Source organism: Misgurnus anguillicaudatus, chromosome 22 (assembly GCF_027580225.2).
Source record: "Misgurnus anguillicaudatus chromosome 22, ASM2758022v2, whole genome shotgun sequence".
NCBI classification, from domain to species: domain Eukaryota; kingdom Metazoa; phylum Chordata; class Actinopteri; order Cypriniformes; family Cobitidae; genus Misgurnus; species Misgurnus anguillicaudatus.
In genome coordinates this window covers 41535473-41552131 of record NC_073358.2, presented here as the reverse complement: position 1 = coordinate 41552131, position 16659 = coordinate 41535473, and the positions used below count along the sequence as shown (strand labels likewise).

The following is a 16659-nucleotide window of genomic DNA, read 5'->3' as shown; positions in this document are numbered from 1 at the left end:
TTCTTCGGTATTTAAATCATCTCATTTATTTATAACTTCTGAACACATTTGCTTAAGTCAGGGAATACACAGAGCATGTTTGAGAAGAGAGCAATAACAAGAGTAAGAATCATCAGAAATTAAAGAGAATATAATCTTATACAGAAAAAACAAAACTATCAAGAGGGCTACTGTGAGAAAACTCAACTTCAGAGAAACTATCCAGTACTGTTTCCATTACAGCAATGATATAAGTGAAGGAAAAAAAGTCCTTTGCTCAAAAACGAACATCTGAAAAACCCCACAATTTTATTGGCCATCCAAGTGTTGTAGGCATTCGCAGAGCATAATCAACATCGACAGTATGGTGGTATGTAAAATCAGCTATCCCATGCATATTTGTCTAATATTGCAAGTGCTTCTCTGAAGTCAAGCAGTCTCATACTAATGAATATTCTTATACTGTAGTTAATATAAATATCAATCACCCTGCATTGACAACAATGAGCTTGATACAAAAGCATGCCGTAGAAATATCATTTCCATATTAGTATATCATCCACATTTTCATAGCTATAATCTTCGTCATGTACACTGCCATTGCCAGCATCATCTCGGGACAAAAAATATTATATGCACTTAACAAAGCTGGTAAAATAGATAAGAGAAAGGTTTAGGAAAACCAGCATTCAATAGAAAAGAAATCAAAAAGAGAAATAACACCAAACCTAGTGTTCAAGTGACTGTCATGCAAAGACTGCAGTTTCAATACTGTGTGTCCTGTTTTAATAGTGATGTGCACTCATCACAAAATGGTTATTTTCATTGCTAAACACAGAGAACTACACTTTTTACATGCTGTTTTTTTGTTTGTTTTGTCTATTTTTAAGTGAGCGGACGGGTGTGAAACTTTACAAACGGGTGAAATCTCGCATCACTTTTAGTGTCGGACAAAACATAAGACGAGAACAAGACGACTGTCAAAAGCAGAGCGCTGGAGCAGACGAGGATGTCCACGTGCCTCCTCAAGGGGTCACTCGGTTTAAGATTTATATTCGGACTTCTTTAAATGCGCTTTTTAGACAGTTTCTTTCAAATAATAGTAATACAAAAAAAAATCAGTAGTCATCGCCAATATGACGTGGCTTAAACTAGTTAGTGTACGAAAACGAGTGTGCAAACAAAATTAAGAAGCTGTAATCAAATAAATAAATACGACCTGAGGACACAAACGGTTTGCGCTTCTCCTGGGTCATTCCAGACAAGGTCAATACAAAAGTCACGTGACATCAGAATGATGTTCTCCATGGTTACCCTCCATCTCTTCAAAAGCAGATCTGCATAAAGTTGCATGAGGTGTGACGTACAGATTTTTGTGAAGCTATTCCGTCTTCTGAAATATAAAACTATTGCTGCACATTTCGAATAAGGAACCCCTTAACATCGTCCTACTAAAGACGTTTTAAACACCTTGCACTTTGCCCATCATCCAAACTTTAAAAATCGTCCAGGGTAACACATTTTCTTCATGTAAAATCACACTCTCCTTTAAACAGTCTCACACATATCGACAACAAACAAAAATATATATAAACTCTCAAAAATAGAATGAGTAATATTGATAATTTTTAACACCGTATGTCACGACAGAAATATAAATGCCATTTCATAAGAGCAGAGTATTTAACTCTGTCTGCTAAAAACCTCCAAAATCTTCAGTAAATCCAGATGTGCAATCTTTACCGAATTCCTAAAACTAGTTTGTATGGTCTCTAATAATCCTAACCTTACACCATGACTACAAATCAGACCGCAGAAATCTACTAACGTTAGCTGCTTAATATGTTTTTGGATGTCCGCATCTCTCCATACACAAACTTCGGACTCCCAAGAAACAACCAAGCCTTTGTCTGATTTAAAGGTCCCATTCTTTCTGTGTTTTTGAAGCTTTGATTGTGTTTACAGTGCGCAAGATAACATGTTTTCATGGTTCAAGTGTAAAAAAACGCGGTATTTTCCACACAATTTACTTATCTGTATACCACTGTTTTCACTGTCCTCAAAACGGGCTGATGTCTTCCTTGTTCTATGAAGTCCCTCTTTCAGAAATCCGTATCGAGTTTTGATTGTGTAGTTTGTTAGTGTTGTGATTCGATAGCAGCTTAGCTTGCCGTTAGCTTAGCTGGCGACTGACGACGTATTCCTGTGGGCGGAGTTTAGTCAAAAACCTGTTCTACTGACGTCATTAATGCAGGAAGTAGAGGACTGTAGTCCAAACCGGCCGTTTGCTGTAGGCTTTGAATTCTGTTAAATAAAATAGTTGCCTGGAAGTAAACATTGAGCTTTATTATTTTACAGGTAACTTATTCTTTATGCTATTATAGCATCATTACAAACTAACTAAAGTTTAAAAATTGGTATCAGAAAGAATGTGACCTTTAATTCATTAATCTAAAAAATGGTCAGCAGTTTTCCTGACACAACTATTCGCTGGCTCAGCTAAAGTTACGAAATAACGGAAAATGTTAAACAAATTGTATCCTAATACTACCACTACCGTTGCAATCCGTGTCACCAAAAAAAAAAAAAAAACTTTCACCAAGAGCGGAATGGCAGGAATCTCCTCTGCTATTCCAAATCCGTTCTAATGATATGAGAAATAGTGACGTACTACTAAAAGACCCCAAACGTTCTAGATCAGGCTCTGCTCCGAACATTCCCACATAGACGATGTATGTCCACAAACAATTGAACACACATGAACAAACACATTTGTTGTATGTGAGCTTGAGCTTTCAATAATGAATCACATCGAAAAGCCTGTACATAAATGGCGGCCAATATCTATGGCGCTGTGGATATACAGAAAAATTCATGCTCTCAAAAAAAAAAGTTGTTAATCGTTGGCATCCAGAAAATGAATATGGTATAAGTGACACATACAATTGCTTTCGTATTAATAATAATAACAACAACAGTAATAACAATATTAATAATAATAATAGCAATAATATCAAAAATCTACACACTGTAAGTAAGGACGGCGAATCAGTGTATCAAAGGATGTTATTCACACTGGTGGGAAGGTGCGACGGAAAGCTTTTCACAGACGATTTGCTGAGGCTTTAACATCCGTAATAAAAATCAAAGACTGACTGTCCGACTCCACACGGCACATCTGCACAATGGGGGAGAAGTGAAAACATACAGGGAGGGCGCTTAAGAGCAAAGGGTGAAGTTGACGGGGCAGTGACACAGAACAATGCACAGATGTGATTGGTGGGTGACGTGATGTAACTGACAGGTGCCGGGCTGGGCCTGTGTCTGTGTGTAGACGCACAGCCACCCATCATTGGGCTCGCTCCAACTTCTCCAACCCTCTCTTCAACTTCCCCCTCTCTCGCACTTTCGTTTCTCTTGTTGGGCACTCTTGTTAGATGTGGCTACAATGAGCTCAACCTGTGAAAAAATATAGTTAGCCATGTGTCTTGTTAAAGGCGGGGAAACAATCTCTCAAAGCCAATGTTGACATTTGAAATCACCTAAATAACACGCCCCTAATCCAATAGAATCTGGACCTTCTTTTGATAGACCCGCCCCACACATATGCAACCTAGGCAATGATGTTGGTTAGTAGACATGCCCCTTACTGCTGATTGGCTACAAGTGTGTATTGGTACTCGTCCTGACTCCCTTTTCCAAAGCTTTTCTCAAAAATCGTGCACCCCGCCTTTAAGCTCATAGCAAAATAAGTAGATAGGTATGAGATATGCATATGAAAGCATGGGGCTAGATGTCATACGTAATAACACATTTTGAATAGTTGTAAAACTAATAATGCTGCAAAAGTAATAATGCATAAATAAAAATATACTAAATACAAATTCTGAGAGGACGTACCTTCACTGTAAAGGAGCAGCTGGAGCTCCCGAACAGTGGAAATGGACATTCTGCCATTTGGAGTCCCGACGATGCCACACCCTCGTCTCCTCTGATTGGCTGCTACGCGGCCGGCCTTGCCCATCCACATACTGCGTGAGGCGGATGTAAGCGATGCAGGCTGCCTCTTCTCCAATCAGGTGCACGTGAGGATTGAGGATGGTGGTGTGGATGGGTTTATTGTTCTTAGACAGCACTGTGTCAGAAAGTGAGACAGGCTGATATGCTTTGAGCTCAAATAAAGATGCATAAAACATTTCACTAATAATTTTATTTAAAAAAAATTGCTTAAAAGTTGCTTATGTATGCTTACAATGCCAAGACAAGGTAGTTAAAATATTCTCTTCTGTAAAATAATTTTGCTTACTCCATCTCTACATGGTTGTAGGGTTGGGGGGCTCAGATTGTCATATATGTATGTAGGGGGGTCCCAAGGAAAAAGGTTGGGAACCACTGTTCTATGCTGTACACTTCTACATTACTACTCCCACTTGTAAACTAAGCTTTGTGGAATATGTTTATTGTTGGCTCTTAACTCTTTCCCCGCCATTGACGAGTTAACTTGTCAATTAAGAGAAACCACTTGGAAAGACGAGTATTTCCGTCTTTCTGCAATACGGCTCTTCCGCAACGTATACAACCCGGAAGCAACGCTTCACGATAAAGAGTAAGAACTCCGTATATGTTTTGATGATCGCTCTGAATCTGATCTCTATCAAAAGTCCTTCACAAAAATGGAATTATCTCAGGTTTGGGGTTTTTGAAGAAACCTACCCATATTTGAGATGTGATCTAATGAAGATAGGATGAAACTTTTTTTTTGTTTGAAAGCAAAGGGTCTGTTCTTTCATTTGATATATTGTATATTTGAAGAGTTTCGTTGCAAAACGAGATATCCACCGTTTTTTTAATTGTTCAGAAATCTCGTTTTTAGGTTGTGCATTCCAATTGATTTCAATGCAACTGCAGTTGGTTTGTTTTGATTTAAAACTTCATAACTTAAAAAATACAGCTAAGTAGCACCATAAAACAAAATAATAACATGATAACATAATAATAAACATGTTTTGAAAAAAAAAAGGATTTATCTCGTTTTGCAACGAAACTCTTCATTTATATATATTTTAAGAAGAACATTTTCTGGAAGGCATTAAACTTTTGTGAAAATCATAAAAATTCTGGCGCTGGCTCTCAACTTTTTAAAAAACGCTTGGGGGTAAGAGTTAAAGGGGACATATCATGAAAATGACTTTTCCATGTTTAAGTGCTATAATTGGGACCCCAGTGCTTCTATCAACCTAGAAAATGTGAAAAAGATCAACCCAGTAACTTAGTTTTGGTAAACAATTCTCTTCAAGCATGTGACAAAATAGGTAATTGAAATTTGGCTCCCCCTGTGATGTCAGAAGGGGTAATACCGCCACTTAATCTGCACTATTCAACCAAGGCACTGCTATTTAGTGCAGAGATCAACTCATTTGAAACACCCAAACGGCACATTTTTCTCACACCTACAAAGTGTCCATTTTAACATGCTATAATAAATGATCTATATGATATTTTGAGCTAGAACTTCACATACGTACGCTAGGGACACCAAAGATTTATTTGACATCTTAAAAAGTTTTGTGAAATGTCCCCTTTAAGATAAAATGTTTTATTGTCCATCATTTGTAATTTCCTATGGATAAAAGCATCTGCTAAATGAAAAAAGTAAGACTTTATTCTGGCTATACAGCTGCCATTATGAGAGCCCCAACCTCTACAAATGTACTTTTACAAGCCTAACCCCAACCCATTTTCGGTAATGTCAATATCTTTGTACCATCGATATTAAACAATTTATATCAGTTATTATGCAATCAAGGAACCCAACTTACAGTTCTCAAAGTAGAATCTGTGGAAATCCATCCCCTCCACCAAATTTCCCAAGGCCTCTGGCTCAAAACAGGTGAGCCCAGGGTCACAGAGTTTACTGGAAAGAATGAAAACCACTTGTTTTAGTGACACGTTACGTTGTGTTAACTGTCCACATTAGATAAAATAAAAAATACATTCTGTCGCACACTCACACATACTTACGCATAGGCTTCAAAGTCACCATTGTTAATGGCCTCAATAAGCTGTTCGGTAATTTTGATGATCTCCTGTTTGCGTGCTGTTGAAAAAAATGTCAGTGTTAACATGAAGCTTTTCAAAATTCATTAATAGTCATCTTTTAAAGCACAAGATGTTGGGGTGTAGATATATTCTGTAAGTGAACATTCAAGTCAAATCTTTTTGTCTTTTGCATCAATTCACACAAGCTGCAGCATTACACAATAGGGCCGGTGCACAGTAATTAAAAACAGGTTGTCAGAACATCCAACCAAACAGATTTTAGCCGCCTACACTACACACACCCACCATTTCATTTCCAGCTTTTAGTCACAAGACTGTAAATGCCACATCAAAAAGGTTATCTGAAGGTTCAAATACAACCCAATTACAAAAATCACCATAATTCAAAGACATTCGAGTCTTAATAAGCAACCATTACCATAAAAAGTCACACTCAAGGCTCAACAATAAGGATTTATTTTCAATTGGCCCTTTTACGACATTAAAGTTCAAATTATTACCTGCAACAAAAATGCAAATGATAGGTTACCTTTATAGCGTTATGTTCTGACTTTATGTTTACAAGACCAAGTCGCTAAGGCAAAATCATGTTAACTCTTTCACCGCCATTGACGAGATATCTCGTCAATTTAGAGAAAACGCTTCCCCGCCAATGACGAGATTTTCCTACTTTCCGCAATACCGCTATTATCCACCAGGAAACCTACCCATATTCAAAAGCTGATTACAAAAGAACCACTCAAGGTAGGATGAAACGGTCTTTTTTGTTTAAAAGCAGAGGGTCTGTTCTTTCATTTGGTATATTGTATGTTTATATATTTAAAGAAGAAATTTTTCTGGAAGGCATTAAACTTTGGTGAAAATCATGAAAAACGCTGGCGCTGGCTGGCAACTTTTTAAAAAAACGCTGGCGGTGAAAGAGTTAAAAGAACAGTTCACTCAAATATAAAAATTCTTATTTCCAATTTCGCAGATATATATGATTTCCTTTCTTCAGTTGAACACAAATTAATAATATTATATTAAAATGCTATCATGTTATCTTCCCATATACACACTTTGTGGTAGTGGTAGAGCATTGTGTAATGGTGGGTACCAAGGTTATTATAGTTTTGCATTTTTCATTAGTTTTTATTTTTATTTCGTTTTGAGTTTTTGTTTTCAAATTCAGTTTAGTTTTAATTAGTTTTTGAAGTGGGTTTGCTAGTTTAGTTTAGTTTTTATTTTTTGAAAATGCTTAGTTTTAGTTTAGTTTTTATTAGTTTTAGTGTTAGTTTTAGTCTTTTTCATAATTTGGGTTATTTGTCAGGGGCAAGATTCAAAAAGGTCAGAAAAAGAATTGTGTAATATTAACTCAACAAAAACATCATACAATTTTAGAAAATATTAATTCAAAAAAAAAAACAGTACATAAAATGTACATATGGGCACAAATATGTAAACAGTCTCAAGTTCAACACTCCACAGTAAGTGCAAAATGTGATGTGTGCCAGTAAAAAAGTTAAAGAGCCAACAGACTAAAGAAGACATACATGAACCGCATGTATTCAACCCATTCTTGAGCCACAACAAGACATTTCTGTCAGATTGTCAGAGAGCGCAGTCTGAGACAAGACCATGACAAATAACCAGAGGTGAAAAGAAGTAATCTAAAGAAATAAATACTCAAGTAGCGAGTTAGTAGTTACTCTTGAGAAAAAAAATACACACATACATGCACACACAGTATACAGTGCACACCATAAGTATCAGGACAGTAAAGACAAAAGTTTGCTGTGGAGACCAGAAATTGGTAAGATGAATATCAGTGTGTCAGAAGTACAGAAGTCACATTTGATCAACCTTTGATTATGTTTCAACACATGCTTTAACAACAAAGAAAAACAGCCTTTAATGCTGACTTGTATGTTGTACCCAAATGCAAAACTCAAAAGAAATGGATCAAACTGATACTACACGTGTGAACAATTAATGCATTAGGACACAGTTCACTTGAACACTTCTGAGTTAATGGTCTCAACGTGGCCACATTAGATAGTATTAAAATACAAACGTGTTGTGTTATTGAGTTGGAATAGTGTGCATGTTAAAACAGGTGACATTTCTGTACTTTTGTCTGTTTATCTTTTAATGTTTAGATACTTCTTGACTCCACAGCAAACTGAGGATTTTTGCCTGTTTGTCTGAAAACTTAATGTTGATGTAAGTTATACAGCTTATAGCTGAAATATCAGACAAGTAAACCGACAGTGTTTTGCATTCAGTTATGCATATTAAAGTTCAGTCAGAGACTATCCTAAGATGGTCATCGACAGTTTACACTTACATGAAATACAAACTGATTTTAGAAAATAACTCATGTTTTCTTATGTTGTGAATCTCATGTCACGTGTGTGTGTGTTGTGAGAAGCACTTACAGTACAGTAGACAGCGAATCAGACGTCAATCATCGATGGACTTTCTTCATTCAGTCACGTGTTCACAGTGCTTCTGGAGGTTGGTCGCGCAGCAGGTCGCGCGTATATAATGGCGGGTACACGTGTGGAGTTTAGCTTTTAGTTAAAAGATTAGTAAATTCATATTCACGTAATACAACACTCTTTATGTTCTGCGTGTTTCTAGACACAAGCAAAACCGCATCAAACGATTCAGTTGTTGCAGCGATCTAAACAATTCATTTAAACTGATTCGCGAACCAATTCAAAACGTTTGGCCCGTTATCTTTGTAAAGAATCGACTCAAAAGACTCATTTATTTGCAACACCTTGTAAGGAATCAACTTAAACGAGTCATTAATTCGCGAATGTGTGTTATGTGACACTGCGTGAATGAGAGACGCATGGAAAGGAATTTGAAGCGTTATTTGCTCTATAAAAGACAAAGACGAAAACTAAGGACATTTAATCTTTATTTTTATTTTATTTTAGTTAGTTTTGCCAGACACACATTACAGTTTTAGTTAGTTATCGTTTTTTTGTAATGACTCGTTTTTATTTTTATTTCAGTTAACGACAATGTTTTTTCCCATCTAGTTTTCGTTTTTTCGTTAGTTTTCGTTAACGATTATAACCTTGGTGGGTACACACCAAAAGATTTTTTACATCTTATAAGATTTTCAAAATGTGATGGACCACAAACATGAGGAAAAAAATCCTAGATTTAACAGTTTTGCCGGAAATACGTAAGTAACCGGAAATACGTAATCATCGTGAAAGAGTTCCTGTCAAGCGTCAACACACTAGAAAAACATAAACCCGGGCAAGTTTAAAATGGATCAAAGAGTCTACACAACTTCGTTAACGGATTTGCCAAATATTACATTTGCTGATGTGACACGACTAATGGAAAAAAACTTTTTCCATGGAGAATTTGTCCATAAATTTCTAGGTAAGTAGAGAGCGAGTCTAACTGTTACTGAACTGTTAACAAACGACACATTATTAGCGTGTCCACTTACACATAATGTATGTATAGTAGATGATATAGACTACCTTACTAAAACACTATAGTCTGCTTGGAATGAAGCATTATGGTACCAATTACCTTCAATTACTGCCTATGGTTGTCCAAGTGAACGTCTTGTGTGTACCAACAATAACGTTAGCCGGATGCTATCATTATCAGTTAACACTTTTGTCTGGTAATGTCTGTGATCGTATGTTTGTGTGTCGGGGTGAACTCGTTCCAAGAAAAATGGGTAGAGACAGCATTTGGTTGCAAACTGCGACCAGTGAGCCCTAAAATGTAGTCGTCTTTAGTGAACTGTCTGCTGCATACATAAGTGCTCCCCTTTCTTATGGTGAAGTTAGGTCCTTAATCTCGCCGGATAGCCTGAATCCATTTCTGTCTAACTTCACCATCAACAGGGAATTAATGGAACAGATACGGCTTTTTACATTGCCTTGACTGCGACTTGACGATTGCGTATTATAAATATGCGGTCATAAATACGGAAGTTGTGAGAAAGGTCTATTGTATGTGTTGTGCCATGATGTGTCAACAGGGTTCCCACACCTTAGTTAACTTCAAATACAAGGCCATTTTAAGGACTTTGTTAATGTAAATGCAAATGTTAATGTAATCTGGTGATACTGGCAAAAAAATTACATTCAATTTGCAAGACACACACATGCAAGATGAACCAGTTTCATTACCTAACCCGAAAAACTCCATCCTCACTGTTGAGCCCTGTACTCTGTATGCATGTTAGTCCACTAGCATCATTGGTGTTTATCTGCACATCACTTCATGCTGCTAATTCTAGCAGAGACTCTGGCACCACACACTATACTCACAATGTGCTGATGGCAGGGGGCTTGAAGAGGGCTGGGAAGGAAAAGGGGAGGGGTGGGATGAAGCAGATAAAGGGGCAGTAAGGGGTCTGCTAGGGGCCGGTGGCTCACTGTCAGTCTGAGGGGCTGAACTTCTGCGCACACTGCCAACTAGGTCTGTCAAACGTGACACTGGAGTTGGACGTGGAATAATGGCAGAAACAAGAAAGACAGATGAAAGAAAGATGATCAAGTTTGCATTTTCAGGACCCCAAAGACCTTGTTTACACCGTCAGTCCAAATCCGATTTTGGTGCAAATCTGATTAGAATCCAATCACATTTAGAATGTGTGAACAGCCAAAAACCGTATGAAATACGTTTTTTTTCTTAATTTGTTTCAGACTACATCCAGAGGTGGTTTTTAATCAGTTTCAAATCGCATTTCCAGAAATCCATTTTAGTCTGACCGTTCTGATTACATTTGTGTAGCTTTTTGGTTACGTCATGCAGTCACGTCATGTAAACGCAACCCTAGCCCGAACTTTGGAACAGTCCATTTCTGACAAAATGATAGGGTGTTAATAATGTATTGGGGAATATAGTTTCTACAACGTCAGACATCGAGGCAGATTGTCGTGCCAGCGCAACATCATTGCCATAGAAACAGTGCAGATAATCCAAAACACGGCAGAATGTTACAGGACGCACAGATCGGATCTGAACAGTTGTGATACACAATACGGACAGTGAGTCTGTCAAATCGGATATGCACCAAAATCGGATTTGGACTAATAGTGTGAACAAGGTAAAAATCCCATCGTCGTGTGAACAAACAGCCAATCTGGATAAAAACTTTCCTGTTTAATGTTGAAATCGTTGTCGTGTAAACGGCCCCTAAGTGTCTAAACCGTCTTGCACTTTGGTGGTCCTTTAAGGACTTACTCTGTGTGGGAATGTTGGGGATCTGGGGATTGGAGGGGACAGAAACAGCAGGTGGAGTGGTTGTGTTTCCCCCCTCACTATCAGACGTGGGCCCCGGGGCCCGGCGAACCGCACCCAGTAGATCTGTGAACTTAGTGGCAGCTATGGTCCGAGAATCAAGCGGGACAGAAATAACAGAGTCAAACTTAGCTTAGAAAAGAAGACAGAGGTAACAGTGATAGCAGTGATAAATAAATGAAGATGACATAGAAAGGACATAGATAACTGCTAGGAGTGTGAATCAAATGAACAAGATCTTAATGTCTCAATGATTTTACATCTCACGACTCAAATGTTTTGTGGTACACAATGTTGATCTATAGCACACACATGCATACACAAGGCAAATGATGGCAGGTAGAATGCACTTACTGAACACAGCAGGGGAGGGGCCTGGAGGTGTATGGGCGGGGTCAGGCTGGGTGCTGGGGTTTGACTGAACTGAACTGTTATTTACAACTTTTCCTGTGACACCGCCCCGATAGCGCACAAACAAGAGATAGAAAGTATGGGTCAAACTTACGTCAGTTGCTTTTTCAGTTATTCACCACTACACTGTAAACAAAAAGTTGGTTCAACTTAAAAAAGTAAGTTACCTGGTTGCCTTAAAATTTTTAGTTAATTCAATAATTTTTACACAATTTTTCTAATATTCGAAGAGTTTGGTTCCAAAATGCGACAAATGCCATTAAAAAATGAGTAACCTTCAAAATCAGTATTGTATCAGGTCAGTAATTAAAAAGTAAATTCTTCATTTTACGCAAAATTCGATATCCGATGTGTTATTCTGTCAACTTTTCTTCTTTTTTTCCAAACTGCGACAAACGCCAGTCCTCCTTCTCTGCAGAATGCAATAAATCAGCTTAACCAATCACAAAGCACCATTCCACGCATTGTAAACAATAATGGCGGTGCTGTGAATACAAACGGAATCCTAGTTTTCCTCATCTACTTTGTACTTCGTGATCAACAAACAAACAAAAACAAAATAGTAATTTTGATGGCATTGATAAATCTGTGGTGGTTTTCTGTGACAGGAAAGAAACGTAAGCCATCAAAATCAAATAATTTACGTGAGAGGCACTCGAGAGACAGAAAAATGACGGCTGTTGCTTGTTCTCACCCGACAGCATCAAGCTTCTGTCATGCTAACACATTGACCACAGGTGATCTTATGAAAAACTTTCCATTATTTTACTCTAAGCCAAGATAATCAAGCAGGACCAAAACATTTTACTGCTGATCACTGTCAAAAAAGATCAGCGACAACGTCCCAATGATGACAGCAGCAATGACAGTGTTCTTAATAAGACAAACTAAGTGTATTGATCAATGACATTAATGTTTTTTTTTTCAAATCAGTGTATACCACTAGTCAACTAAATAAATATAACATGGCAAAGATCAATGCACATTTATATACAATAGATTCAATAGATTTATAGCATTTTGAAAAAGAAACTTATCATGGACTTATTTCATTTTGCGAAAAATAATCAGTTTTTATAATAAATCTTTAAAAAAAATCTAATTATGGATTTGAATTTTTAATGTTATTATAACCTAAAGATGCTATGTGAAAGTTTGTAACAGAAAATAGTGGTTTTCATCTTGTCACTTTCTTGTTATATACAACACATTTGCACCCAAATTAGTTGTAGCAGCTAAGTCTATACTTAAAGCAGCTGAGGGTTGCTGGACGGTGTATTTGTACGCGCTCACTTGGCTTAAGTTAAATGTCATTAAATCAATGTCCACTCACCATTTGAATGCTCAGAGTATTCATTTTATTTAATGTGTTGCATTGTTGTAACAGCATGGCCTTGTGATACGGTCAAAAAACTGTGTGTTCACCTTCCTCCAGCAACACCTGCCACCTGAAGGAAGGTTCCTACCTATATTCACTGAATATAGAACAGTGACACCTAGTGGACACCTTTACAAGACAAATGGCTCTTACATACCGGCCCCTAATTGGGACACATACCAATTTTCAAAACATACAAAAGAGCCATAACACAAATACAAATTGTGAGCACAATAAACATGCATAATGATTGTAACAATCTCTTAGCCCATAGATTCATGCAAGAAACAAAGCTTTGCTATTGGCCTATCAATAACACTGGTCTTAGTTTGTAAACGCACAGAGCGCACCAGGCCTTTCTTATCAGGAAATGTTTCTAAAACTCTTCCAAGAGGCCAGGAGCCCCTAGGTGCCGTTGGATCCATAATGACCACAATGTCCCCAGGCTTGAGGTTATTCCTAGTTTGGTTCCATTTCTGCCTCTCTTGCAGCAAAGGTAGGTATTCTCTCACCCATCTCTTCCAAAATAGGTCTGAAATGTATTGAACCTGTTTCCACCTTCTTTTTATGTACATGTCATGCACATCGAATAATCCAGGAGATAAGGAAGGTTTTCCTTTCAGCAACAATATATGATTGGGAGTCAGAGCTTCAAGATCCATTGGGTCATCAGACAACTTGGTGATTGGTCTATCATTCAAGATGGCTTCAGTTTCACACAAGACTGTATGTAAACCATCATCATCAAGCGTCTGCTGTTGAAGAACTGAAGTGAGGATTTTTTTCAGCATCCGGATGACTCGCTCCCAAACTCCACCATAATGGGATCCAGCCGGAGGATTGAAACTCCATTTTATGCCCTTCTGACATAAAGCTCCTTGAATCTTAACTTGATTCAGTGATGAAAGTGCCTCCTTAAGCTCTCTCTCAGCCCCTATGAAATTTGTGCCATTATCTGACAGAAGACGTTCCACCTGCCCTCTTCTACTGATAAATCGGCGCAGAGCATTAATACAAGCATCTGTGTCAAGGGAATTGGCCATTTCAAGGTGGACTGCTCTGCTGGCTAAGCAGGTAAAGATGACACCATACCGTTTTACTGTGCTTCGTCCTCTCTTCACCTCTATTGGACCAAAATAGTCAACACCTGTATTAGTGAATGGCGGCTGGTCTGGCAGGATCCTCTCCTTAGGCAAGTCAGCCATTTTCTGCCCCATCAGTCTTGCATTGTATTTTTTACAGAAGCAGCACTCTGCTATGATCTTTCTTACAGCTGTGGTAGCACCTGTAATCCAATATTTCCTCCTTAATGTAGACAACATATGGTTACGCCCACTATGGCCAAGCCGTTGATGTAAATCTCTCAATATCAAAGTAGCCACATGCTGATCTTTAGTGAGAAGTAGTGGATACTTTGTGTCTTCTGGCAATGAGTCTCTTGTCAACCTCCCTCCAACTCTCAGAAACCCATTATCCAACCATGGGTCCAGCTTATAGATGGTACTGTGTTTGCTTACTGTATTCTTTCCAGAAGACAAAGCAGCAATCTCCTCAGGAAATCTTTGCTGTTGGCAGTAGCAGATTATAGCCAACTCTGCTTCCAAAAGATCCTCTGCCGACAAGATTTGTCCTCCTGTTGTACCTTTAGCCATCAGTTTTTCTTGTGCCAAGGCATTCTGCTTATTGACATCAATGGCATCAGACTCCCTCCTCATGCGAGTCCTTGTCAATAATATTCCTTTCAACCTTAGGAACCAGGCAACTGCCACTCGAAGTCTCCTCCAATCTGAAAAGTAAGCTATCAGCAGATTTGTACCCTCCAGGGCATCTTGGGTATTTACCACATTCACAAAGGCTTCTTTCTTGACCTCGATGTCATCAACAGCTACTGAAGTATGCACAATGTTTTCGGGCCAATCCTCTTCTGATTTATACAGGAACTTGGGGCCTTCTATCCATCTGTTGTCATTAATGAAATCTCCAGCCCTCCTTCCTCTGGATGCATCGTCAGCTGGATTCTCCTTTGTGCCAACATATCGCCATTGTGCTGTCTTTGTGGCCTCTCTGATGATGGAGACTCTGTTTGCAACAAAAGTATGAAAACGCTTGTCTTCATTCATGACATACTTGAGCACAGATGTGCTGTCTGTCCAGAAAACAGATTCTTGCAGCTGGAGCCTCAGCTCCTTCTTTAACATCAGGTCTACACGGACAGCAAGCACAGCAGCAGTTAGCTCTAAACGGGGAACAGTGATGGCCTTTAGAGGTGTTACCCTAGCTTTTCCCAAAAGAAAGGCAACATGGATGTCACCGTTGTTATTCTTTATTCTAAGATAAGTGACTGCGCCATATCCTTGTTCACTTGCATCAGAGAAGTTATGAAGCTGAGCATACATGTAGGACCCAAAGCTTGTGGGTTTTATGCATCTCTCAACTTTGAATTCAGAGAGTGCATTTAGCTCCTTTAACCACCTCATCCAATCATGCAGAATGTCACGGGGCACAGTATCATCCCATCCAAACTTCCTCCTGCATAGCTCCTGTAACATAATCTTAGCAGGTAACACTACTGGTGCCAAAAATCCAAGTGGGTCGTATACTGAACTTGAAACTGACAACATCCCACGTCTTGTGTAGGATTTTTCCTGAACCTCCATTTTGAACTTGAATGAGTCAGTTTCTGCACACCACAGCAAACCAAGAGCTCTTTCAACAGGCAGGCTGTCTCTGTCCAGATCCAGTTTCTTCCACTCTTTGGCTCGGGACTCCTCGGGAAGAGCTTGAAGAACAGTGCGCTTGTTGCTACTCCATTTCGTCAAAGTGAAACCTCCTCGCTGACAAAGAGTAGAAAGATCTTTAACTAAACAAGTTGCTGCTTCTTCAGATGCCACACTCTTAAGGCAGTCATCCACATAGAAGTTTTCTTTGAGCGTTTGTACAACCTCCTCTCGAAACTCAGACTGATGATCATCTGCTGTTTTTCTCAAAGCAAAAGCAGCACAACTTGGAGAAGAGACAGCACCAAAAAGATGGACAGTCATACGAAACACTGACACTTCTCTTTCAAAGTCTCCATTTTGCCACCACAAGAAGCGAAGAAAGTCACGATCTTCTTCTGCCACCTTAACCTGATGAAACATTGCTTGTATGTCACCCATGACTGCAACCACGTCTTGCCTAAACCTCAGTAGGACTCCAAGCAATGTACTTGTAAAATTGGGACCTTGCAAAAGGACTTGATTCAAGGATGTTCCTTTAAATGTTACACCACAATCAAAAACCACCCGCAGGTTCTTCTTCCTGGGATGACGTACACCATGGTGAGGAATGTACCACACCTTGCCACTTTCACCTTTCAGCTGTTGAGTGGGAACTTGCTCTGCATATCCTTTGTTGAGCATCTCATTGACAAATGTTACATACTCCTGATAAAATTGCTCATCTCTCTGGAATCTCCTCTTCAACCCAAGTATACGTTGTTTTGCCACAGAAAAGTTGTTAGGAAGATGCACATTTTCCCTTTTAAATGGCAACTTCAAGGTGTAATGATTATCCCTAAG

At 38.6% G+C, this 16659-nt stretch overlaps 1 protein-coding gene across 44 annotated transcripts in view; it reads right to left on the bottom strand.

Annotated features, from left to right (window-relative positions):
* camk2b1 (calcium/calmodulin-dependent protein kinase (CaM kinase) II beta 1) overlaps window positions 1–16659 on the bottom strand; it is a 106733-nt gene continuing 90074 nt past the window's right edge. For 25 of the 44 annotated variants that reach the window (XM_055198744.2, XM_055198753.2, XM_055198757.2 and 22 more), the window contains 7 exons: window positions 11665–11757; window positions 11254–11394; window positions 10335–10502; window positions 6001–6076; window positions 5799–5893; window positions 3880–4114; window positions 1–3438 (listed from right to left, as the gene is read on the bottom strand). In XM_055198744.2, the coding sequence (XP_055054719.2) occupies window positions 3882–4114; window positions 5799–5893; window positions 6001–6076; window positions 10335–10502; window positions 11254–11394; window positions 11665–11757 (806 nt within the window). In that variant the 3' untranslated portion in view covers window positions 1–3438; window positions 3880–3881. The remainder of the gene's footprint in view (window positions 3439–3879; window positions 4115–5798; window positions 5894–6000; window positions 6077–10334; window positions 10503–11253; window positions 11395–11664; window positions 11758–16659) is intronic. The other 19 variants (XM_055198775.2, XM_055198768.2, XM_055198779.2 and 16 more) reach the window with 1 other exon arrangement.